Raw genomic sequence first — 26405 nt, forward strand, 5'->3', positions numbered from 1 at the left:
CGGTGGCCGAGGTAAAGGCGCCCCGCGACCGTCGCCTCAGGGGCCGTGCCTCCCTCGCCTCGCTCGGCCGGCCGCTCCGCCCGGTTCACACCGACCGCGCCTGGCGCAGGCGCAGAAACCCGGACCAGAGGCTGGTGCTCCTCGGCTGTCGCGGTGACCCCGCCCCCGGGCCCGGGATGTGAGGCCGGTCCGGGTGTCCCCGCGGCGGGCCGGGGCGGCGAGGGGCCCGCGGGCGCCATGGAGGGCGTGCTGTACAAGTGGACCAACTACCTGAGCGGTGAGTGCCGGCCCCGTGTGCGCGCTGCGCCAGGCGGCACCCTCTGCCGGCCCGCGGCCGGGACCGAGATTGGGGTGCAGCCGGCCGCCCGGGCCCGCCGCGGGGTCCACCTCAATGTCGCGAACTGGGCGGGGGGCGGCAGGGGGGCGGCCTTGCCTGGGCCCTGGGCCAGTCGCAGGGTGCTGAGTGAGTGCCGGCAGCCCCCGGTATTCTAGAGTCTCCACGCGGACACTCTCCCTGTGCACCTTCAGGGTCATCCCCCTGCAGACCCAGGCAGCGGAGCTCTGTCTAGCTCCGCAGTCCGAAGCCCCCCCCCAGTGTGCGCTAGCGTTCGGCTTTGTTTTTTCCTCCGAATATTTCTTTTGTTTCAGATTCCGTCATACAATGAATACAGGTATTAGCAAACGTGTCCCTTGCCTTGTCCGACACAATGGCTTAAAATAGCACCCTGCCCCCTTCTCACTTTTGGAAGCCACTTTGCTCAACTATCTAGAAGTTAGAACTCTTCCTCAACTGTGAAGATGGTTCTCAGTGAGCATTGTTTCCGTCTGAGCAGCCAGTATTTAATAAATTACATGCTACATGAACTGTGCTGGGTGTGTTTTTAAAGTGAAAGTTTTTATTGTTGAAATTTTGGGTTAACGTTGAACGTGTCAGTGAGAATGCAGAAACCAGAAATCTGCCCAGCTAGAGTTGGTGTTTCCACGCCCTTAGATGGGACAGTTCTGTTGTAAGGACAGCCGGGGCTGGGAAGAGTTGGCACAGTACCTTTGAGAAGGTCACAGCCCTGAACAGGCCGAAGTACACCTGTCAGCGTGTACCTGAAAGCTCTGTCTGGATAGTGCAGTAATTAGCACTGAGTTATTTCTTTTTCCTTTAATCACTACCAGAGGGAGTGATGGGAGGTGTTTCCCTTAAGAAGACCTGGCCTTCACTGCAAGGATCTCCAGTGTTGCCCACAGAGATTAGGTTTTAAGTGGATCACTCAAAGCTGGGCTTCAGCTTGTTGAATTCTGGGTGCCTATTAGCATGCTGCTTACGTGAGGAGAGGAGGCTTGACCAGGCCATTCTCCTTTTGAGGTTGTCCTAAACTCTGAGGAGCAGGTCTGCATCTTAATAGTAAAAAACCTTGAGTCAACTTCACCCTCCTCCTCTCACACAGACCACCCCAACACACACACACACACACACACACACACACACACACACACACACACACACCACCTTCTCCAGCGTCACCTTAATTTCCTTCTTCCTTTCCCCTTTCTGTATGGAAATTTTTGGTAGTAAAATTCCCCCATCTTCTGTAACCCTCATAAAATTTTTCTAGGCGAGTCTTCCGGAATTTTTGTCCTGGGATGCTCATATCGTCTGTTTTGAGGTGGAGTCTACCTTTTTCTTCCCTGAGTAGGGGGTCTTCGCACTGTTGAGTGACTCCTGGGTGAGTCCTGATGGGCGCCGGAGTCATTGCTGCTTGTTCCTTTGGTTTGCAAGCCACTTGCCCTTCATTTAAGGCCCCACTGCCCGGGCTACTCTTGTGGATATGCTGAGAGCTGTGGTCCAGCACATCGTCTTTCATTAGAAAATGAACTTGCTTGGGAAGAGAACGGCAGTAGCTCAGGAAGGTCGTGCATACGGGTCCCTGCTTCCTCTGCTCTCTTTTGCTTGTTGGTCTCCCACGAAGAGCTGTTGGAGTGTGAGTGATGAGCTTTGGTGGAGACATGACCACTGTTTTTCTTCTGAAACTTTTGTTTTTAAAACATTGTTATTAATTCTGTGAGAATGTCACACAGTTTGTTTTGATCAGGTTCATCCTGCTTCCCCTTCTCTAATCACTCCTATAGCCACCCTTTCCACGTGTGGGGTTCTCCTCGTCCTCTTCCTTCTCCTCCAGCTAGTGTTGCCCACATACTCTCCAGAGGGGCCCTGCCAGGGGTCATACCATTAAGGAAAGCTGACTCTCGCTGTCCAACAACTATTAAATGTCAGTGGTTCCTCAGTACTGGGAACTCATGCCCTGCCCCCAACTCTGCTGGGGATTTGTCTGACTTTAGCTTGCAAAAGTCTTGTGGATGTTTTCACAATCACTGAGTGCATATGAGTAACTGTTGTGTCCAGAAAACATTTGTTTCCTTGATGTTATCCACCATCGTTGGTTTTGACAGTCTTTTCACCTACTCTTATACTGAGATCCCTGGCCTTCAGAGTAGGGTGCGACATGTGTGTTCCCTTTCGGACTGAGCACTTCAGTCTCTTAATTGTCTGCATCTCGACCAGTTGAGAGTCTCAGTATTAAGTGCTACCCACAGTGATGAGAGACCTAGTTCTCTGCTAAGTACTAAGCAATGCACTGATCTATGGGTATAGGAATAAGTCATTAAAAGTTGATTTAATGCTATGCCGGTTTATCAGAATAACAATACTTGGTTCTCCTCTTGGGCCCATCACCTATCTAATCACAAATTCTTGACCCTATTAACAGTGCCGGGAATGGGTTCTATTTCACAGAGCAGGCTTTAGATGCAACCAGAAAGTCATTAGTAATGTCCATAACATCACGCCACTGTTGTACCAGTAGGCATATCTTGTCATGCCAGTCGTTACTGTAGTTCATAGGGGGTCACAACTGAGTGAGATTGAAGATTGCATTTTTCCCCTACTAGTATGCATGGCACCTTCCAGCAGTAGGAAAGCTAGTTAGTAGAGATAAGGTTCAGCACCAGTGTGATTACTGTGTTCTGTGATCCCAATATGTGGTATATGAAACTTATTTTTAGAACTTTTTTGCTTATAGTTTGCATATGGTTACTTTAAAATACATATCCAGAGGTTTCTTCTGAAATTTTCTCCAAAAAAGATCTCATAACCTGTCCCTTTTATGTAGCTTGTGTATTTCTGCTTGTGAAAAGCCTGATAAGAGATACTAGGTGTCTGGTGCAGGGTGTAGTAATGAACACTTTTAATCCCAGGCACTTTTAATCAGGAGGCAGGCACAGGTGAATCTTTGTGAGTTCCAGGACAGCCAGAGCTATATAATGAAACCCTGTCTCAAACAAACAGACAAACAAAAAGAAGGAGGTGTAGAATTTGAGTGGAAAACTTTAGTATATCCATTCACCTACTGAATCTTTGAAGAATGTATTCATTTCTCTTTTGTAATACTAGGGATCAACCCAGGCCTTGTGTTGCTGGATACATGCTCTTACCACTTGCGACCCCTGATGATGTTTCCGTTTGCCATCTGCTTGTTCATTGGCACTATGCTAGGAACAGAGGAAGTAATGTTGAACAGGCAGACAGCTCTCCTGCCCTGCTTGTGCCTACGGTCTAGCCAGTTAGAAAGACTGGATTAGTTAGAAGAAGGTTCTAAATGTGTATGGTGGGCTTGGGGACAGCTAGGAGGTTGGTCTGGGCTGTTGGGGAAAACTGCTTTAGGACCAGAAGGTAAGTCAGCCTAACTAGGCATGTGGGTCAGGACAGCTTGCAGTAGAAGGCAGTGTGGGAGAATTTGTGATACAGGAGTGAAGTGTGACCAGGAGTCTGTGGAGAGACAAGGATCCATCTGACTGGAGACAGCAGATGTGCTAGGGCATTTTGGAAACCTTACCATGGCCATGTGGTGTGGTATGATGTGGGTGTTTATATGCATGCTCAAGTGTGCATATGTGTGAAATTTAACAAGCTACTCTGCTTGCAGCATATAAAGTTTTCCAGTTTCAGGTCTGGGGTCATAGCTCTGTGGAAAAGCTTGCCTATCATGTATAAAAGATCCAAGTGTATTGTTTTTGCCAGGCATGCTAGTGGCACATACCTGTAATCCTAGCACTCATGATGCCAAGACATTGTAGGCTAGCCTGGGCTGCATAGTAAGGCCTTCTCTCTCTACATAGCTCTACTGCACTTACTGTGTTTTGGCAAACAATGCAGTTATTTTTATAGATATCTGTTACTGAAAGTTAGAAGTGCTGGGATTAAATCACCACCACCCAGCTAATTTGGGATATTTAAAAGGAATGAATAATATGTTTCTTATATGCATGGTGTATAACTGGTAGGCACAGTTTTCTCACTGTTCATACTTTTTTTTTCTTTTTTGGTTTTACGAAAAAGGGTTTCTCTGTATTGTTTTGGAGGCTGTCGGTCCAGCCCAGCCTCAAACTCACAGAGATCCGCCTGCCTCTGCCTCCCGAGTGCTGGAATTAAAGGCGTGCGCCACCTCTGCTCAGCTTGTTCATACCTTTTAAAACCTAAAATGTAGTCAGTGTCCTCCAAGCAGGGCTGTTGACTAAGGTCAATGAGAGCTGTACTTGGACAGCAGCTCCATCACTGCCAGTGCCCGTCACTTGGCCCCAAAATGTGATTTACTAGTTTAATTTTAAGACGATTTAAAAACGCATCATCACTTACAACATGTTACCTGCTATTCTGAGCATTCTGCATTCGAACCTTACACCAACCTTGAGAAGCCTCATTTCAACTTTTGAAATGAAGGCATTGAATCACAGTATTAGATTCTTGAACTTAAGGTCACACAGTTAATAGTGGCTCCAGAGTCATCTCTCCATTGCATAATATTGTCAAAGGTCCCTCCTGCTTGATCATTGTATAATACCAGCTGATTCATAATGTACCTATATTTGAAGCATGTTTGACCTAGAATGCAGGACTATTTGAGGGGAGGAGTTGAGGAGTGAGGGTAGTTTTGAGTACAGAATCCTTGAAATACTCAGCATATGTTTAACCACAGAAAGTTTCCAGCTATGCTTTCTGCTTTGCCAATTTTCCTGCCCACTTAGCAGACAGGAGGGCTGTAGCCTCAAGCTCTAACCAGTTACAAGTTTCTTGAGCAGGTTAGGCACAACACATTGTGGAACTGCATTCCAGAAACAACAGAAGCTTGCATCATGCTGGCCACGTGGCTGCCAGTGAGGAGGCACTGTGATATTGCCCCTAGGTGGTAGAAGTGGCTCTTGCCCTGTACCTTTATGTCGAGAGGACATCTGTAACATGGTAACCCAGCATAGGAGTCATGGTCTCACGGCTACTTGTTCACGTTTTCTGTTGTTGTGATTGTAACCTCTCTATTGAAATAACAATTCAGATACCCATTTAAAATATACAAGTCAGTAGCTTGTGTGTACACACACACACAGTGCAACCGTTAAACTGTCATCGATTTTAGAGCATTTCACGGCCCTACCTGTCCTTCCTTAGCAAGCTCCATTGCATTTGTATGGATTTGCCTAGTCTAGCTATTTTCTGTCATTTACTTTGCTTGTCATCGGCAAAATACCTGACAGAAACAACTTTAAAGAAAGGACTTGCTCAGGCTAACAGTTTAGGGAACACAGTACATCATGCCTGGAGAGGCATGGCAGTGTGGGCAGCCCTGATTGAGGCATCAAGAGCATGCAGCAGCTGGTTATATTGCCAGGCAGTTGGGAAACAGAAAGCTTGGATCAAAAGTGGAGCTGGCCCGCAATCCTCAAGCCTCACCTCTGCCAGCAAGGTCCCATCCAGAAGTTTCCACAACCTCCCAGAACAGTTTGATCAGCTGGATTCTGACTGTTAAAGAAATCACATAATTTCAGCTTTTTTGTTGTTGTTTACCCATGTCCTGGCATGTACTGCTAAATAATGCTTTATTGCATACTGTGTTTTGCATATCTGTTCTTCAATAGGTGGACTTTGGGATTGCTGCATATAGGGGATATTATGAATAATATTGTAGTGAACATTTGTGCTGAAGATTTCTGTGTAGATATCTCTTTCTTTTGGATGTATATGTCTGGAAGTGGATTAGTAAAGTTGTACAAAAATTATTTTTTAACAATTTTTGAAAGTGCCCAATTGTTTTCCAGTCTTCACACCACATTACTTTTTTTTTTTTTTTTTTTTTTTTTTTGGTCTTTACGAGACAGGGTTTCTCTGTATTGTTTTGGAGGCTGTCGGTCCAGCCCGGTCTCAAACTCACAAGAGATCCGCCTGCTTCTGCCTCCCGAGTGCTGGGATTAAAGGCGTGCGCCACCACCGCCCAGCCACATTACTTTTTTTTACTAGCAATCAAGGTTCAGTTTCATTACATCCTAGCTGATATTTCTTTCTTTTTTTTTTAAGATTTATGTATTTATTATGTATACAGTGTTCTGTCTGCATGTATGCCTGCAGGCCAGAAGATGGCACCAGATCTCATTACAGATGGTTGTGAGCCACCATGTGGTTGCTGGGAATTGAACTCAGGACCCCTGGAAGAGCAGTCAGTGCTCTTAACCTCTGAGCCATCTCTCCAGCCCCCTAACTGATATTTCTTACTTTAGTTCATGTTATAGCTAACCCTACTGATGTGAATTAGTCTATGCTTCCCTGACTATAGATGTTGACCATCTTTTTATTTGCTTGTAAGCCATTGAGAAATGTCTGTTAACATCTTTGCTCCCTTGCTAATTGGGTTTCTTTCTCCTTAAGGAGTTGTAATAGTTCTTTAGTGTAGATGTCAGTTTCTTTTCAAATGTATGAATTTAAATACTTATTCTGTGGGTTGTCTTTTTCAATTTTTAATGGTGTCATTGATAGCATAAATGTTTTTAATTTTCTATAGTCTAATTTATCAGATATTTTGTATACTTCTGATAGCATAACCATTGACACTAAACTGTTGCCTAACCCCAGGTCATAAAGATGCAGTTGCATCTTTTTCCTTATAGTTTTTGTTCTTTATTTAGATCTCTTGTTCATTTTGAATTAGCTTTCATTTCTGATGTGAGGTGCAGTGCAGCTCCATTCTTTCACATGTAGATATCTAATGATTAACTTTTACACACAGAATTTTGGATTCAGTGACAGTGTGTTGTTCAGTTCTTGCTACTGTGGTGAAATCCATGCATTAATTAACCCTGTAAAGAGAATGACTTGTAATGTTGGAGGTTCTGGTCTGTGCCCTACTGGCCCTGTTGTTTTGGGGCTGTGGTGAGGCAGCACATCATGTGCAAGTGTGTGGAAGAGCAGACACTTAACCATGGCCAGGAGATGAGACAGAGCAAGGAGGTTTCTGGGTCCTGTAGTCCACTAAAGGGATATCCTATGTCCTGGAAATGCCCCACCAGACCACAGTTTTCAGTTTTCCAGTAGTACCTTAATAGTGACAACAAAATAAGCATAACAGTATATCTAGTAGATATATGATGGTGAGCTCACTATCAGAAGTGATATGCGTTCTCTCATTTTGCTATGTGATGTGGTTGGGTGTATTAGGAGTGACCTAGAGTCTTAGATCTGTGAACTGAAGAAGACTGGGCATCATTTTTCTCAGATTGCATTCTTGATGTTTAATCCTTACCACTTCCTGTTACCATCACTCTAGTTTTGTTTAGATTGAACAAAAGTCAGCCAAGTTCCATTAGAACCAGATTTAAGACAGGTGACAAAACAAGCTATGGTGCTGTATTGTGTACAAGACAGAAGTATAAGACAAGAAAGGTGCATCTAAATGCCACATGCCTAGGTGTTTTCTTGGATTCTGTGTTGGGCTTTTGGAGTATGTGGCAGCACCTGAAAAGAGCAAGAAATGCAGAATATATGGAGAATACTGCTACAGAGAGCCAGCTCTTCTTGGTGTCTTGTCAAATCACAGTAAACAGTATTTGCTTAAAAACACACACCTTTCCATTCAGCTAGAAATGCTCTAAGACAAGAAGCTGCCCTTATTTTTAAATATCTGAGAAATGGCTTCACAAATCTACTTTCAACACTATTAGCCCCCTTTCATTTATGCAGCTGAGAAACCCTTATGAGCTTGAGTTTCTCATCTGTCAGACCCTTTGAGAGTGCTAGGACTCGTGTTTGGAGCAGGACAGAGTCTTTGTGCTCAAGAGATCATAGTCTCACAGAGGACCCTCTCAGTCTTGGAAACTCATTTCTGCTTTCAGGTGGCTGCCCAGGGCTGTGACTTCACATGGTCTTGGAGGATCACATTGTATACAGCTGTCTCTAGGGGAGGTTAGGCATTCCCTTTCACTCTAGTGTCAGTATTTACTGAGATTTTAACAGCCTTAAAGTGTTAGTTTTGGGGGCCGTCTGGGTTGGCAGTGCAGGTGACTTTGAATCCTTCCTTCTGATGGCTTGTATTCACCTCTGATATAGAGATCACTCCTACCTGTGATGCCAATGTAAGCAGACAGAAAATGGGAAGAAAAAAAAGAGGAACATGTAAAATTAGCTAAAAGAGACAGGCTAATTTTTATCAAGAAAAATGTTAAGAACCCCCTTTTAGCAGTGATGAAGGAAAAGCTTCTTGGAAGAGGTAAGATGGAAGGGTGAGTAGAGTGGTGTGGACAGGGAAAGGTAAGGAGCAAAATTGGTTTTCAATGGAGAAAACAGGACCAAAACTGCATCCTTTTCCAGAAGGAAGAAATATTAGAGTGGTGTGAGGGGAGAGTTTGATTATTAAATAAAACCAGAAAGGTGGAGTTTGTTAGACAGTCACACAGGACTTCAAATAGGAAGAACGGGTGGGTAAAAACAGTCTTCAAGGAAGGCTAACCTGTCTGGACTTGAGAAGAGAGTTAGAGTGGAGGTAGGGAGAAGAGGAGAAGAGCAGTATTCCAGTGTCGCTGATGAGGAAGCCAGGGATCACATGATAAATGACTTAGACACAGCGAGCCCATTCTGCATTACCATCTGTCTGTGATCTCACACTCCATGTCCTGGTGTGGCACAGTGGGATGCTGAAAACACACACAGAAGTGTCAAGATTGAAGGGGCTCAGTGACTGGCCTGGGACACCAAGTGAGAGGGAAGATGATGTGCTCAGCTTGCAAGCAAACTTTGAAACTATTTAGTTCACCTCTGCTAAACTAATTGCAAAGAAAGCTCAGAGCAACTGAGTGGTGTGCCACAATGACTCTTCTGTATGTCAGGAGTCTCAGCTTGCGCCAAAATGTCCTCATTTTAGTGGTATATGCAGAAAGCATGTAATACATTATAAATACATATGCAGTCTGTCTGCCCAGTGTACACAAGAGAGGTACCTTAGAGCAGACGGTACAGGAGGCTCCGAAGAGTTTTGAATAATTGTGATTATCCTAACCCTCACTACCTGCATCCCCACTCTCTACAAGCCTGTCTCTTATTGAGGTCTGGGGTCTTTGCTTTAGACTCTAAGCCTGACAATTTTAACTACTAAAACACTCTCTGAATTAATTGATGTTAACTTAAGAGCCTGTAATTTGGCTAATCACAACTTACCTGTTATGATAAGAGATGTTTCTTCCTTCGTATCCCTCCTCCTCAGTTACTGACTGACATGGTACAGGAGCCCAAGGCTTTGCCAGCCACCTCCTGTGTGGGACTCTGCTAGAATTATTGAGGTACGGATGGGCTCTGAGGAGTTCTGGTATGGGTGCCGGGCTGGATTTACAAGCCATTAAGGTTGTTGTGTCAGGGTTCTTGAGATCAGTAAATGCTTTGCTTCAGTTTACAATGATTCATTTTTAATACACTTATATATATATAACAAAAAACAATATATGTTCCACTGTTGTATTGCTATGAAGAGATACTATGACCAAGGAAACTCTTATGAGTCAAAGCATTTTATTTGGGGTTTGCTTACAGTTTGAGAGGATTAGTCTGTTTTTATGGTGGGAGAGCACGGTGGGAGCATGGCAGCAGACATGGCAATAGAGCAGCAGCTAAGAGCTGCATCCTAATTTGTAGGTAGCAGACAGAGAGAACACTGGACCTGACCTGGTGTGAGCATTCTGAAACCTCCAATCCCACCTCTCCAGCACACACTTCTTCCAACAAGGCCACACCTCCTAATCCTTCTCAAACAGTTCCATTCCCTGATGACTAAGCATTCAAATATATCACCCTGTGGTGACTATTCTTATTCAAAACATTGCAACAATATATTATAACATTGATTGAAAACATAGAAACTATAGTTTTTATGGTAAAAGTTAAATTTTGGTCAACTACTTCAGAAAATTTGTCAATCCTTTAAGAATTTTTATTTCAATTTATTTTCTTAACATTAGTCACTTGGCCTTCCATGAGCTTAATTTCTGTTGCTCTCTATGAGGGTGAGATTTACACACTTTAAAAGCTTACAGCAACTTCTGGGAAACATTCAAACTCAAATGGAAGTTTTGTGATCAAAACTAAAACTGAAGTTAGTAAATAGCTCAGGAGGTTAGTTAAGGGGCTCAGGAGGTTAGTTAAGGGGCTCAGGAAGTTAGCTAAGGGCCCAGGTCATTAGTTAAGGGGTTCAGGAGGCTAGTTGGGGGGCTCAGGAGGTTAGTTGAGGGGCTTGGCTACCTTTTGCTCCACCAATCTTGCCCATTTATTGTAGTCACTGGCCTTCCCTTTTATTGATCAAAAAGTATGTTTCCTTCACATTTTACTACTTTTAGCTTTATTTCTAGTAAGGGATTTAAATAATGCTCTTCTATCCCTCCCCTAAATAAACTCACAGTACATCAATTTTTTTCTTTTTATGATTCTAATAATGGAGAGTATAACACTTGGTTCCCATTACCACCTTAATTGGCAGATGTATTTTAAGGCTCTCTGGTGAGTTGATAGGCAGAATGACTGGTGTGCTCAAGCACCCAGATTCTAAAACTGGGTCCCAACTTTGTAGAGAGCCATATAATTGAATGTGAGGGAATTGCAACCAAAGTAAAAGGATTTTTACACAGTCCAAGAATCAATTCGAAATCAAATGCACTCACCTGTGTTGCATGCCAGACCATCATTGCAGCTTCAATTCTGAACACACATGTGTACTTCCTCTGGGTGTGTTGCCTTGCCACATATTGTCTACCAATGCTGCCTGAAACATCTCTGCCTGGATTCAAAACTAGTGTGCAACAGGAACTAGAGTGCATATCAAGTTTCCTGCTCTTCAAGAATATAGTGGATGGCTGCTGAGGGGTGCAAAATCATACTCCTCTGGAGACGTGGCTGCTACTAGGTTGCCTAAGCCTCAGTGAATGACCCCACACCCATGCACATGTGAGAAGCACTATTTGGACTCTGAGGTTATCAATAACAACAAAACATGGAGGACATGAAGTTGAGAGAGAAACGGGGCAACACTAAGGGGAACTGGAGGGAAAAGATGGTTGATATGACCAAAATACACTGTATGAATTTGAGACTTTCAGAGAATAAATTAAAAACATTAAAAATACAAAATGGCTTGATTCTCCTCCTACTGCCATTCCTCAGCCTATATGTATCAAATTAGTATTATATTTGGATTGTTTTGTATTAAAATATATTTAATTTTCATGTTGTATTGTATGGGTATAGGTGGCTGGTGCGTGGAGAGGTCAGAAGAGGGTGTCAGATTCCCTGGAACTGGAGTTACAGATGGTTGTAAGCCTCCATTTGGGTGCTGGGAATTGAACCCAGCTCCTTTGGAAGAACAAACTCCTGGGCCATTTCAGATTTTCAAGATTCCTATTTGAGTTTCTGACTTGAGTTTCATAAAATCCAGTCAATGAATTTTGGCTTGGTAGTAGAATGGCATTTTCAGCAGTGTCTAAAAATGTCTCTGAAACACTTCTGCCATTTTGTACTGTGTGTTTACCCAAAATGGCTCTCTGCATTGACTGTTACAAAACCAAAATAAGTTGAGTACATAGTTGGGTGTGCCTTTACCTTCAGCACTCAGGAGGCAGAGGCAGGTGATATCTGTGAGTTTTAGGCTATCCAGGTCTACATAGCTAGTTCTAGGCCAGCCAGAGTTACATGGTAAGACCCTATCTCAAAAAACAAAACAAAAAAACCAGGTAATTAACTCTGAAAAACATTGAAGATGCTTTGTCCTATAGTGTCATATATTTAGCCAAAATTTTATATATAGAAAAAGAAACCAGTGTATATCTCTTCTTAGTATGCAAATTTACTTCTCATCTTTAATGGTAGGATTATATGTACACTAAGAGACTTGCTTTAAAATAGACTTCTTAATGACTTATCAGTAAATGCAAAAGTCACACATAAAAAGAGATCATAAGTGGAAGTGTAAAAAGCCTTGCTGTAGCCATTTCACCTGGTGGCATCCTGCTGTTCATTTGCTTAAGAGAATCATTATTGGGCCAAGAAGAAGGAGCCCCCTTTAAATCCTCTCCCATGGCTACAGTGGAAAAGAAAGCAAAATGCAGCAGCTATTCAAATGCCCATGAATACAAATCACAGTTGGCCACATACTGGGCCATAGCACTCAACCTTACCAAGTGGCATCAAAAGAATGTTCTGTGTAGTTAATGGAAATCACTCTGTATCAATAACTAAAAGGATGTAGAAATCCCCAAATATGAGAAAATTAAATGTTATACTTCAAAGTAACATAAACCATATCAAAAAAGGAAGTCTCCAGTTAAATTGGAAAATACTTTGAAGTCAAAATGAAAACACTTCAGTAGCTGGTCAGATGTAATGGTTTGAAATGAGGATGATCCAGATTAGGAGGTATGGCCTTGTTGGAGGAGGCTTGAGTTTTTGAAAGCCCATGCCAGGCCCAATGTCTCTGTCTGTGTGTCTGTCTGTCTGTCCGTCTGTCTGTGTCTGTCTCCCTCCCTCCCTCTCCCTCTGCCTGCATGCCTGTAGATGCCTACCAGCTACCATGCTCCCTGCCATGATGATAATAGACTAATCCTTTGAAACTAAGCAAGCCCCCAATTAAATGATTTTTTAAAATGAGTTCCCTTGGTCATAGTGTCTCCTCAGAGCAACAGAACAGTGACAGAGCAGTGACTAAGACACCAGGGGGGACTTGACCATAAAGCACCCAAGAAAATCTTGGAAGGGACAGTGTTTGTCCCTTGACTGTTGTGCTATTGGAGACCTGTGCAATTGCTGAAACTTGGAATTGTTTCCCAAAGGATACATTTTACTTGATACAAATTTTCAAATATTTCAGGTACTTGTTCCTCAGAGTGGTCCAGATGAACTGCTTGTCATACAGTACAGTGTACTTGTCTCCACACATTACATGGGCATGGCTATGTGTTTCTTCTTTAGTTTGATTCTTTAAAGAAGTAAAAACATTTTGTTTAGAGATTTTGATTTTGAAGTGGTAGTTCTGTTAGAATATTATAAAGAAAATTTAGTACCAAATTAACACAAGCAACATAAGTTTACATCCAAATATAAGTGCATATTTTGAAGAAAATTATGCTTGTGTGTGTGTTTCAATATTAATTGACATGAAAAGCTTTTGGATTAAAAATAAGGCAGCTTATTTAGCCGGGTATGGTGTCATGTGTAATTCCAGCTACACTGGAAGGCAAGGCAGAAGGATTCATTGAACTTGGGATTTTGAAGCTAGCCTGACCACTACAGCAAACCCCTGCCTTCCAGAAAGAGTGAAGAGTGAATTCTGAAAATGGTTGTCTGATGATTAATTGTAGAAAGCATCTGATGTGTGAGGAAGGGACAGCAGACTGTAATTTGGGAGTGGTGGTATTTAGGACTTTAACACTTTGTTGTTTAGGTTTTTTGTTTTGTTTGTTTTTGAGACAGGGTCTTACTATGTAACCCTAGCTGTCCTGAAACTCATACCAGGATTGTCTTGACCTGACAGAGAGCACCTGCTGCCCAAATTCTGAGATAAAAGACCTGTACCACTATGCTCAGCAACTTTAACAAAAATTTTAATGCTATCTTGTCTCTTCCAGAATACCTGTTTCATGCTTCTGTTGAAATGTTTCTCTGAATAGCTTGTTTGATGCTATAGTAAAATTTTCTTGAATTTCATTTTCAAATTGTTCATTGCTTCTGTACAGAAGTTCTGTTGATGTTTGTACAGTGAATCTTGCTGAACTGACTTATTCAAGCATATCTCTAAGTAGACTAGATTTACTTTTTCCTGTCTCAAAAGGATACCCTCTATTTCATTTTCTCATTTGCTGTCCTGCCTAAAGCCTGCAGTGCACTGTTCAGTAGAAATAGCGGGAGCAGTGGCCCTCTGTTAGGGAAAAAGCCCTCCATCTCGCACTGTTGTTGGCTGTGTTAACTACAGGAGAGCCCTTTCTAGTCTTAGTTTTGGTTTTGCTTGTTCTTTTTCTTTTTATCATGAGGGGACTTTAGTTTTTTTCAAGTGATTTTTATATGTTTTGTGAGTTGATTCTTTAGAACTCTTGTTTGAAGAAAATTCCTATTCAGCAAGCTTGCAAAACACAACAACAATAAATAATAAAGATGTGCACCACCACAGAGGTGACAATCTCTTTGAGTTCAAGGCCAGTTAAGTCTACAGAGCAAGTTCCAGGACAGCCAAAACTACACAGAGAAACTCTGTCTCGGAAGAGCAAATAATAACAGCAACAACAACCAGGATATTGATTACATCACTTACCTGGAAATCCAAGCGTGTCTTCCCTTCAATCATGACATGCTGTGATTGAACAGCATCCAGATTTTCCCTCTTCTCTCTCTGCCCCTCAAATCTTTTACCTCCTTTTCCCCCTTATGTGGCAGTACCTTGTAATAACAAAATGGCTGCCACGAATCCTTAGGGTCAAGGAAAAGGGACAGTCTCCAGAAATTTCTGTCTTTCTCTGATCCTAGAGGAAGATCTCAGAATGCTCACTGGGCTAGTTGCTCATTCTGGAACTCACTGAGGATGGAGTATGTGAAACTCCAGTTACACCTGTATTGCATGCACGTACCTATCCTGAAACTGGGCAGCTCTGGCCAAATTACATGCAGTGTGGAGAAAGGGGTCTACAGCAATGGAAATACACATGGTGAATGCTGAGTTTCCTCAAAATAAATGTCAATTATACTTTCCGAAATGACATACCCAGAATTATACAAACCACAAATTTGCATTTATATGCTGCTTTCCCCCTGAATGTCACCATCTCTGGTGATAACAGAGAATATAAGCTAAAACACTAGAGTTTCTTGGCTCATCCTTTCGTGTATGTAGTTTGAAACATGTTTCCTCCTTAGTAGAGGGTAGCAAAAGAGGGCTTGGGTTGGACAGGAGGAGGATGAGTACAGATCTGTAGTTCCTACCAGTTCTTTTTTTTTTTTTTTTTTTTTTTTTTTGGTTTTTCGAGACAAGGTTTCTCTGTGGCTTTGGAGGCTGTCCTGGAACTCGCTTTGTAGACCAGGCTGGCCTCGAACTCACAGAGATCCGCCTGCCTCTGCCTCCCGAGTGCTGGGATTAAAGGTGTGCGCCACCAACGCCCGCCCTACCAGTTCTTTTATTACCTTGAGTCTTTTATTATCTCTCATTTCCAGGCTATCTGAAGAATATCTTGAAACATGAAGTAAATCAATAACCACCTCACCATCCATGCATCTATTCTTTTATAGTCTGTCTTCGCTGTACTGTAGCACAGATTCTCAGCATCGGGCATTAAATAGAACACTGTGTCCAGCGCTAACCGGACTGTCCACCACACATTTAATCTAGTCTAACCGAAATGGGGTTTCTTAATGTGTCTTTTGAGACTTCAGGAACCTTGAACTTCTAGGGAAGCTCCTTTGTCACAGTTTCTATAGTTCCAAGTTAAAGAATAAAATGGTGACCTACTGAAATTCCCTTGAATAATTATACTCCCCCCCCCAGGTAAACACAATTTATAGCAAGGAAGGAGTTGCTTCAGTTATTAGTGCAGTGAGGGGGGTCCCTGCATGTATCATAGAGGGAAGCGAACCACTCAGATAAGAATGAAAACCTGGTGCAGACTGACTTTGTCACCCTGGATCAGACTTCTGGGAGTCTAATGCCAGGCGGTTCATTGTCAGCATATTTAAAATATAGTACAATCTGGGGAAAGGTTTACATGCAACAATCAGTCCAATCCCAGGTTCACAATGAAGCTTAAGGTGTGACTACATGGAGACTCCTTTACAAAGTACCTTGTGACCATGAGAGTGTGTTCTGTAGCTAAAGGGCCTAGAATCTAGTGTGGTCTGATAGCATAGAGGTCAGCCTGCCACAAAGTACATGTGACATCTCTCCTAAGGAAGAGTAATGGTCTAGGAGGGAAGAGTCCAGGATAATGATTCTGGGTAATTAGGGTGATATCTATCCCTTTAGATAGCAAAAAGGTCACCAGGTCGTTTGCAACCTCCATTCTCAGTTTTCTGGATGGAATGTAGGTATTTGATTTGTATCTCCTCCTTTGAGGAGGCACACCTGTGTGATTAACATTCCTGGTTCTCTTAGTGCTTCTCTGTGAGCACAAGGACTTCTGTGCCTCCAACAACACAGGTCACCAGCCACTCTTAAAGCTCACTGCAGCTGGGCTGTGCAGAGAGGGGAGGACTTTCAGCATTTTAGGATCCCTGTAAGATAAAGCTAGCTTCGTACATTCCTTTTTAGTTTCAAGACTTTTATTATTACAGAATCTGGACTCACATTGTGATTACTGTTTGTCTTTGCTTAATTGGCAGGCTTTTTAACATGCCATGCTACGTTAAAATGGTCTTGAAATTGATGTGGTTGTTTATAGTGTCAGGGGCTGGTGTAGTTTAGGCATGGGATGCTCCTCAAAGGCCCGTTGGGATTAAGTCTTGGTCCTCAGTTCATACTGTTGGCAGGTGGCAGCAACTCCATGAGGAGCCAGAAAAAGAAGTGGGGTTGCTGAGGGCATACTCTGGAAAAGTTGGATGCTGGTTCTTCTCCTGCTTCCTAGCTTCCTTGAGGTGAGTGTCTTGTATCACTAAGCTCTTGGCCACTTCCATCATGTACCACTTCACCACAGTCCAAAGGCCATGAGGTCCCAGTGACCATGACCTAAAATATCTGGTAAAATACTGAGTCAAAATCTTTCCTCCTTGCAAGTTGATTTATTTTAGGATTCATGTCATAATAATGGAAAGCTAAGGTGCTCAGATCCTCAGACATTTGGGGAAACACTCTAGATGGGTCTAGGGTATTTTCAGGTAAGATTAGCCCTTGAATTGGTAGATCAAGTAAATAGAATGTTCCTCCATTCATGTTTATAGGACCTTACCTTGCTGCTTAATGACTAGAATAAAACAAAAAGGCTGAGTAAGAAGGGACTCCACTTGCCCAGCTAGAATGAATGGGGTGGGACATTGATCTTCATTGAAACCTACGCCATGGGCTCCAACTTGCTGACTGCAGATCTTAGGATGAGCTGATTCTTTATAGTTATTTACTTTGTGTGTCAATATGTGACCCTATTGCTTTTTCTTTTTTTTGTTTCTTTTTACATTTAAATTTAAAGGTTGCTTCACATGTCAATTCCAGGTCCCTGTCCCTTTCCCTCCCCTCCTCCCATGCCCTCCCACCAACCCCTCCAATATCCCCTCATTTCCCCAGGGAGGGTAAGGCCCTCCATGGGGGTGTCCATAGTCTGTCATTTCATCCAGGGCAGGGCCTAGACCCTCCCCTGAGAGTCCAGGGTGAGAGTGCATCTCTCATTGTGGGATGGGAGTCCAAGGTCCATTTGTATACCCGGGATAAATATTGATCTACTACCCAAGGCTTAATAGATTACCTAGGCCTCCTCACTGACACCCACATTCAGGGGGACTTGATCAGTCCCATGCAGGATTCCCATCCATCAGTCTGGGATTCAAGAGCTAACCCTTGTCAGGTCAGCTGTTTCTGGGGGTTAAACCAGCCCAGTCTTAACCCCTTTGCTCTTTCAATGGCTGATAGAAGCAGAGGCAAACTCCCACAGTTAAACACTGAACTGAACTCAAGGAATCTAGTGACAGAGAGGGAGGACTATTGCTACTTTTTAATCATCAGGTATGTTTCCAATGCTTTCAATACAAAAAAATGTGGTTTATTTATGGGGCAGGGAGCATCCACACAAGTCAGAGTGTCAGGAATTGAGCTGTAAGTAAAAAGACTGTTCTGTATGGGGATGGCTTTCTACCAGTAGGGAGTCAAGGCTTAGGACTTTTTGTGTCCACAGGGACAATATAGATTTTCTCCTTAGCTCTCTTGTGTACAGTGTGTGCGTTTCTTTATGTATAAATTGAACAGATTGATTTGGGTGATTTCAATGACTTCTTCCATTTTCAGATTCCGAGAAACTGGTTATTTCAATGAGGGTGAAGTGTCCTAAATAATGTGTAAATAATCAGATTCTTTGCAAACGTGTTGCAGTGCATCAGTGGTGTCTGATGCCAGGAGAGCAGCAGTGTACTCTGATGAGTTATGGGTTTACTAGGCTATGTTGATGGTGGCCATCAAGTTTATGTTTCTGTAGAACTTGAAGTTGAGATTACAAAGTATCCTCTTCCATATAAATATATTTATGAATTCATTCCAACAAGGTTGCTAGGATTGTGGGCTGTGGCCATAAGACCATAGGGCTCTTACAGTCAATAAAGGGTCTTTCTCTTTAGACAGAAGATTTCCATACAGAAAGTGTGACAAGAGGAGTAGCTGCAATGTCTTAAAAGAATATTTAGCTTTGGTGAGAAAAAACTCATATGTCAGGATATTTCAGTTCAGTGTTATTGAAGAGTTGATGTTGATAATTAATGTTCATCTAGTTTTATTGAAGTAAGTAAGAGACTGGCAGACTTGTGTCTTGCGGTTCCTAGAAGAGCAGGTCCTGGTGAGCAGGAAGGACATCTCACCTACCTTCCCAACTCCTTTTCTTAGATTTAGTGCAGGCCACTCAGCCTGGGGGCAACGAGGAGTAGAGTGGCTCCAGGAAGTACAGCATTCTCCCCAAATATCAAAATAAGTCACTGTAATTTGGACATCAGTTGGTGTTGGACCTACATTTTAAAAAGTTGTTTTTTATGCATGTTAATGTTTAGCCAGCATGTGAAAGTTCCTGTGCATTGCTTGGTGCCCACAGAGACCAGAAGGGCATTGGATCCTCTGGAATAGTTGTTAGCTACTATGTAAGTGCTGGAAACCAAACTATGGTCCTCTACAAGAACAAATGCTCCCTACTCTCCAGCCTCTTCCAACATAGTTTATGCAATACCCCAAAACCCATTGGATAGATATCTATGTCTGCTTAATCTACTTGGAGCTCTGCTCAAAGTCCCCACAACCTTCTTTCTGGATGTCTCAGCCACAGTAGAGTCAGATGAGAGAAAGATAAAGTAACACTTCAAAGAGGAAAAAACTATACCTAACTGAAAATGCCTGCGCTGTGTGTGCGTGTGTGCATATTTCAAAATATAAGTAACAATAATCAGTGAGGGCATTTTATGTGAAATATAAAGCTTGATTCATAGCAAATCAGTTTGGCTTGTTTGGAATTACAGGGCATGTAAGAAGACTAGCTAAGATGCCTGCTTCTACTGTATATATCTTGTCCCCATACCCAGATGTTGATGTGATTAGAGCTAAATCTTGAAGGTTTAAAGATTGTTGTGCTTTGGTTAGCCAATACTAAATGGTCAGAGAAATCTGTCCGAAGAGCTGTGCTTCTAGGCAGGCCCATCATTCTAAATACTGCATAGCCTTTTCTGAGATGTCATCGTAATCGTTGTTGCACAGTTTCTAAGTTCCTAATAATTCTTAGACTTGGGGGATGGATGTGTGGTAACAATGATGTTCAGGACAGTAATTGTTTGTCTTTTAAAAAATTAAGAATCACAGATTACTAGAACTGTGTTAAAAGGGGAGAATGAAATTAGCAATCTTGGGTATCCTATTACATATCACAACACATTTTTTTGAGACAAGGTCTCTCTGTGTAGCCCTGGCTGTCCTGGAACTCCCTCTCTAGTCCATGCTGGCCTCAAATTCACAGAGAACTGCTTTCCCCGCCTCCCAAATGCTGGGATTAAAGGTGTGCCACAACCGCCCATTATTTCTCTCCTCCTGATTCTTCCCAACTTCTGTATCTCATGTGATTGAAGTTTATTCCTGTAGGACTATGTAAATGGATTTTTCTGTCCTGCCTGGTCTCCGAAGCTGTTTTGTCCCAAATAAACACACAGAGGCTTATATTAACTATAAACTGTTCGGCTGATGGCTCAGGCTTTTTATTGGCTAGCTCTCTTTTAATTATTACCTCATTTCCTTTTTTTTTTTTTTTTTTTTTTTTTTTTTGGTTTTACGAGACAGGGTTTCTCTGTATTGCTTTGGAGGCTGTCGGTCCAGCCCGGCCTCAAACTCACAGAGATCCACCTGCCTCTGCCTCCCGAGTGCTGGGATTAAAGGCATGCGCGACCACCGCCCGGCTTATTAACCCATTTCTATTACTCTGTATATCTTCACGAGGTCAAGGCTTACCAGCAAATGCTTAGGCGTCCTATATTCCCAGGTGTTACATGGTGTCTCCTCGACTCTGCCTACTACCTTTCTTGGTCCCTGTTTGTATTTCTCACCTGACTAAATCCTGCATGTCCATTGGTTGAAATAACTTTACTCATCAACCAGTAAGAGAAACATATATTCACAGCATACAGATGGACATCCCCCATCAGGACTGTTTCTGATTTTACAAGAATAGGATCAAATGGACAAGTCTTTCTAACCCGCTTCCTTGTGCCCTACATTATTAGGTTTCATTTTTATGCCTAGGCTGACACCTTACACACCAACAGTAATTGTACTGGCTTTCCCCTGTTTTTAGGTTGGCAGCCTCGATGGTTCCTTCTTTGTGGGGGAATACTGTCCTATTATGATTCTCCTGAAGATGCTTGGAAGGGTTGTAAAGGGAGCATCCAGATGGCAGTCTGTGAGATTCAAGGTGAGTGCCAAGCAACTTGCAAATTTTATTTTTCTTTGTATCTCTCTAAGAGAATAAAAAAGCACTGGCCCCTACATGCCTTTCTCTGCTGTTCCTGCAGTACACACTGGGGTATGAGGTACAGTATTCTTGCAATAGAGTCTTGGGAAGAAATCTAAAACTGCAGCCAGCTTTTTCAGGCTGAGTTAAGGGTCAAAATAATTAACACTCAGACAATACCCATTGCTTACCTGGGGCCATAGATTGTTTGCAAGGCTTTGATGATTTTACTGTAACATCAAATGCTTTTGTGTTTATATCAGAATAGATATTCATACGCATCTGCCCACTCCTACCTCTCAATCAAAATAAGCAAATGCCTACGGGGCCAACAAATAGTCTTTACTTCTTAGCTTTAGAATCTTGAACAGTGAGATGTGTAGCTGAGAAAAAAAACTATTCAGTGGGAATTTGGGGATGGTGAAGGAGAAAGTGTTTTGCTAGTTTCTTCTCTGGAAGGGTTCTAAGACCTTTGGTCTGCCTGCTCAAGGGAAGTGTAAAGGGGGAAATGTGTTTTAATTATTTCCCAATAACTCCAAAAAGATAAAGATTGTACCCTTGCTTGTTAGCAGGCATATTAATCTGTTTTCTGTTGCCATAATAAAATACTCGAGTCTGGGTAATGTATAATGAAAATCATTTAATTTAGCTAATACTACTACAATATGAAAGTCTAAAATAGAAGAGTGCTAACTCTGGTTAGCGCACACTGAGTAGGTCATACTATGGTAGATGACATCATGATGATATATTGCACGTAAGGCAAGTATCACACAGAAAGCCAGAGAAACCTGGAAGGAGCCTTTGTTCCTGTATAATGAACCCTCTCAGATACTCATCAGAACCCTGTGAGAATTGTGTGATTACCTTCCAAGTGCTAGGATTAAAGGTGTATGCCGCTACAGCCTGCATGGTTTCCCTTCTTGATCAGCAAAGCTTTTTAGGATAGAACTTAGTGTCACTAGAAGAGTTGGTGAGGACTGGTGCCTCTCTCTGAAGAAGCTTTCAGGAGACTTCTTGCTGCCCAATAATAGGGACTGGCATTTGATCCCACCCAGGTAGTAAGCACAATCCTGTAACCCCAGATCTGAGGAGGACAGAGACAGGAGGATCTCTGGGGTTCGCTGGCTTCTACTTAACTATGAGAACACATGCTCGGGGAGAGTCTCTGCTTTAAAGGAATAGTTGGAGAGTGATAGAGGATAATAGCTGGCCTCTTCTGGAGTTGGCATATACACAGATGTGTGCAACCCCCCCCCCGGCATACACATATAAGAACACAGATAAATAAATACTAACAAAGCAGGTATTTCGAGAGGAGCTTCCCAGACAGTTCTTACCTAGTCTGACCTCCTCCTTCCTTGCTCCTAGTTCATTCGGTGGATAACACTCGCATGGACCTGATCATCCCTGGGGAACAGTATTTCTACTTAAAAGCCAGAAGTGTGGCAGAGAGACAGCGATGGCTGGTGGCCCTGGGGTCTGCTAAGGCCTGCCTGACAGATAGTAGAACCCAAAAGGAAAAAGGCAAGTACTGATGGTCCTCTTGTCTGAGAACATTGGGAATTACCCAGAGGCATCTCTGGGTTCTCTCACCCAGCATTTTGTATTGTTGAAATGCTGTGTTTCTAAGCAGAACTTATGCCACAGTCCCTACCTAGTTCCAATTCTGCTCTCTTAGCATGCTAAAAAACATGAAGACTTTGGAGCCAGACACACCTGGCTTGAATGACGTATCAGTACCTCACAGCTACCATAGGTCACTTGATTTTTCTGAGCTTCACTCACCTCTTCTTTGAAAATGTGATTATTTCTGCCTTGGAAGGATGACTGTGAGGTCTTGTGATGACATGAAATGGTATCAGAAAGTTTGGTGAAGAGTGGGTGATTCAGAGAGGACTAAGGTCAACGTGTTCTCTGCAGTATATGCCTCCTTTCCACTGTCTGCCCTGCTGTGGGTGGACTCTTCATTTCCATGCTGCTGCTGCTTAATGCTCATTGATATCACTTGGTCTGAGCACAATGGTGGACCTTGTTTGCACTGGCCAAGAGTATCAAAGCTTGCTTCCTGGCCCCTGGTTGCTACTGTCAGAGCTCCACAAGCCTGTGTGTACACTTACCGAGATTGGCTGTGCTGAGGGAACCTTTCATGTGACAGATGGAGAAGTTCGTAACTCAAGTAGACCCAATAACGTGGCCTCCTTGTTGGTATTTTTGGTGCTAAATCAGGAACAAATTCTCAAATCTGGTGGCTAACCTCAAAGCAGGTGATAGCCTTGCTGGTAACAGCTAGGGGCTTTAACCCTGATAGGCACATGGAGAGCCTGTCCTCAGACAGAACACTGTAGCCGGTGGGCAGATCACTATGATCCCGTATTACAGAGGCAGACGGAGTCCAGAGCACTGAGCTCTGACTCTGCTCCCAGTCCTCAGGAGAAGGGCTCCCCAGACTCTTCTCTTTCTGCACCTGTGATTGCTCAGTACATTGTCTCAAGAAATAGCTGGGACACTCTATCTTTCTACTTTCGTTCCTCCCATATCTTTACCTGTGAAACACATACATAAACCTCATTTGAGGCATTAGTTACTTCCCTCACTTCTGTACAGCTACTGACTAGGAGATGGCTGTTCCTTCTGGTAACTACTTTACCTTTTCTTGTTGTTAACTTAGAATTTGCAGAAAACACTGAAAACTTGAAAACCAAAATGTCAGAACTAAGGCTGTACTGTGATCTCCTTGTTCAGCAAGTAGATAAAACAAAAGAAGTGGCCACATCTGGTGTTGCTGACTCTGAGGTAAAGTACTGTGTTAGTGATGTTACTGACATGATACAGAAAAGTAGTGTCAGATTGCCTGTGAGCATTTATTCTCTGATAATTCCTGACTCTCTTGGAACTGACTGTTCTTTAGAAGAAAGTGGCAGAATTGCATACAAAAATACATGCATTGCAGTGTTTGGAAGCACATACTTTCCCACCCTTGGAGGACTTTAGGATTAATCCATAAAAATCCCATAATTTGGGGATTTTTAGCTTTAGCACTAAGAAAAACAAAAAAGACCATACTAAAGTGTGTTTCTTCCCAGTTTTTACTGCTTTCTAAATAGCTAGTCTTACCTGTCTAACTTAACTGTTTCCTTACATGTGCCTACTAAGATGTCAGCATGCTGTCTGTCAGTGCTATCGCTGTGGCCCTCAGTGAGACTGACAGGATGGTAGTCTGTCACAGTAAATGTGCCCCGTGCTCTCAGAAGTGGAGACATGGCTTTGTTCCACCATCACCAGCAAGGATTGTGATTTTGTTTGTTTGTTTGTTTGTTTGTTCGTTTATAAGTAGGATCTCACTGTTCAGCCCAGGCTAGTTTTGAACTCCGAACCTTCTGACTGAAGCTTCCTGAGTGCTGGGATTCTAGACATGTGCCACCATGCCCAGCTGAGTATTGGGACTTTTAACATTTGTTAATAAAGTTGCTGTATACTCGTCTCAAAGCATCAGAAAGAGATCCGCTAGACTGTGTGTGAAATTACTCACATTGACTAAGAGAGGATCTCTGGGTGCTTTCACAACAGCTATGATCTACAGCCTGGGGAATCCAGAGGTTATATGTAAGAGTGTCAGTTCATTTTCTTAGGGATTAGAATACTGTTTTGAAGTCTTTCTGATAAAACTAGTTTAACTCACTTTCCTTGGCTTCTCATGATCATTCATCAGCTGCCTTGTTGTGTGTAGGACACTGTGTTTGTGGGGGATGAAGGAACAGCAGAACTAAGAGCCATTCATTCCTGTTCTTGCAGGGTTTATATTCTAGAGCATGAACTACCAATTCACAGGCTCTGTATCTGGGGACATTTTGAATGTCACGATCGAGGAAGTGCTGTTGTTATATGTGGTGTTTAGAAGCCGAGGGTACTGCTAAACATCTACAATGAGCAGGAGAATTATGCCTTACCTCTGCAAGCAGCAGACAAACAGAAAGACTATCTTAGTCATTATGCTATTGCTGTGAAGAGATACTATGACGAAGACAGTGTTTAAAAAGCATTTAGTTGGGGCTGACTTACAGTTCAGAGGTTTAGCACATTATCATAGTGGGAACATGGCAGAATGCAGATAGACATGGTGCTGCAGAAGTAGCTGAGAGTTCTACTTCTGGATCTACAGGTAGCAGAAAGGGAAAAACACTAGGCCTGGATTGGACTTATGGAACTTCAAAGCCCACCCCCAATGATAGGTAGAGCAAGGCTATATTCCTCCAGCAAGGCTATATCTATCCCACCAAGGCCACATCTCCAAATCCTTCTCAAGTAGTGCCACTCCCTGGTGACTAAGCACTCAAATATATAAGCCTGTGGGGCCATTCCTGTTCAAAATATCACACAGACATACACACATACTAACTAACCCAAAGTCTTGGTAGTGCCATGGTACTAGCCTAATCTAGAAAGAAGGAAAATTGTGAACATAGCGGTCTGTAATTGAAGAAAGTTTTCACAGTGAGAGCCTTGGAAACTTCATAACAAATATGGATTACAACCAACAGCATCACCTAGGACCTTTATTAAAAATATATACCATCTCCTCAATCTCTAGTCAAAGTTTGGCTCCAGAAGTTCATGAACACCTTACTCATGTCAATATCCAGATGCAAAACACCCAAACAAGTAAACTGCTTTAGAAGAAGAACGTACCTATTAGGTGTTTAAATAAATTCTAGTTTGCTCCACACTGAGAGCAGACAATGCACAGTGCCTGCACCTATGCTCCACACCTAGTATGGTGCTAGCTTACAGTGCAGAGCCAAAAGATGTTGCCGTTGTCTGGAGCAAAGAGCAAATGAAGGGTCGGAACTGCAAGGGTATATATGATAGCAGATAACTTGGGCTAGTTCAGTTCTATTGTTTATCACTGATGTGCATAGTTAGCCAGCTACATCCTAGTAGGGTACATACTATTGTTTTGTGAATATAAACCTCTCAAGAGACAACACAATTGAGTTTTTCATCTTGTAACAAGACAAAAGACTCTTCTGGTTGTTATGTAGGAGGGAATCGATGTGGGAACTCTGCTGAAATCAACCTGCAACACTTTCCTGAAGACCCTGGAGGAATGCATGCAGATCGCAAATGCAGCCTTCACCTCTGAGCTACTCTACCATACACCCCCAGGATCCCCTCAGCTAGCGGTGCTTAAGTCCAGCAAGGTAAAAACCCACCCAGCTCAATTTCTCTCCAGAAGAATTGTGGGACATCAAAAGTTTAAGGACACACCCTTTCATGACTAATAATGTTTTTAAGTGGTTTGCTTTGTTTACACTTTTGTATCTGCCCTTGGTCCCCATGTCTAGTCAGGTATTTTTAGCAACTTGACTCCCCATACAGTTTTCTACTTTACCTCTTCTCTATAACCCCAAAGA

At 42.8% G+C, this 26405-nt stretch overlaps 1 protein-coding gene across 2 annotated transcripts in view; it reads left to right on the plus strand.

The window, feature by feature from the left end:
• Positions 1 to 24: 24 nt before the first annotated feature.
• Plekha8 (pleckstrin homology domain containing A8) overlaps positions 25 to 26405 on the plus strand; it is a 53839-nt gene continuing 27458 nt past the window's right edge. For both annotated transcript variants that reach the window (XR_005873632.1, XM_040737192.1), the window contains exons 1-5: positions 25 to 277; positions 20836 to 20952; positions 22363 to 22518; positions 23663 to 23787; positions 26034 to 26192. Coding sequence is in view for 1 of the 2 variants with exons in the window: in XM_040737192.1 (XP_040593126.1) it covers positions 238 to 277; positions 20836 to 20952; positions 22363 to 22518; positions 23663 to 23787; positions 26034 to 26192 (597 nt within the window). In the remaining variant the exon portion in view is untranslated. The remainder of the gene's footprint in view (positions 278 to 20835; positions 20953 to 22362; positions 22519 to 23662; positions 23788 to 26033; positions 26193 to 26405) is intronic.

Source organism: Mesocricetus auratus, unplaced genomic scaffold (assembly GCF_017639785.1).
Source record: "Mesocricetus auratus isolate SY011 unplaced genomic scaffold, BCM_Maur_2.0 Super-Scaffold_100676, whole genome shotgun sequence".
In the NCBI taxonomy this organism is placed as follows: Eukaryota; Metazoa; Chordata; class Mammalia; order Rodentia; family Cricetidae; genus Mesocricetus; species Mesocricetus auratus.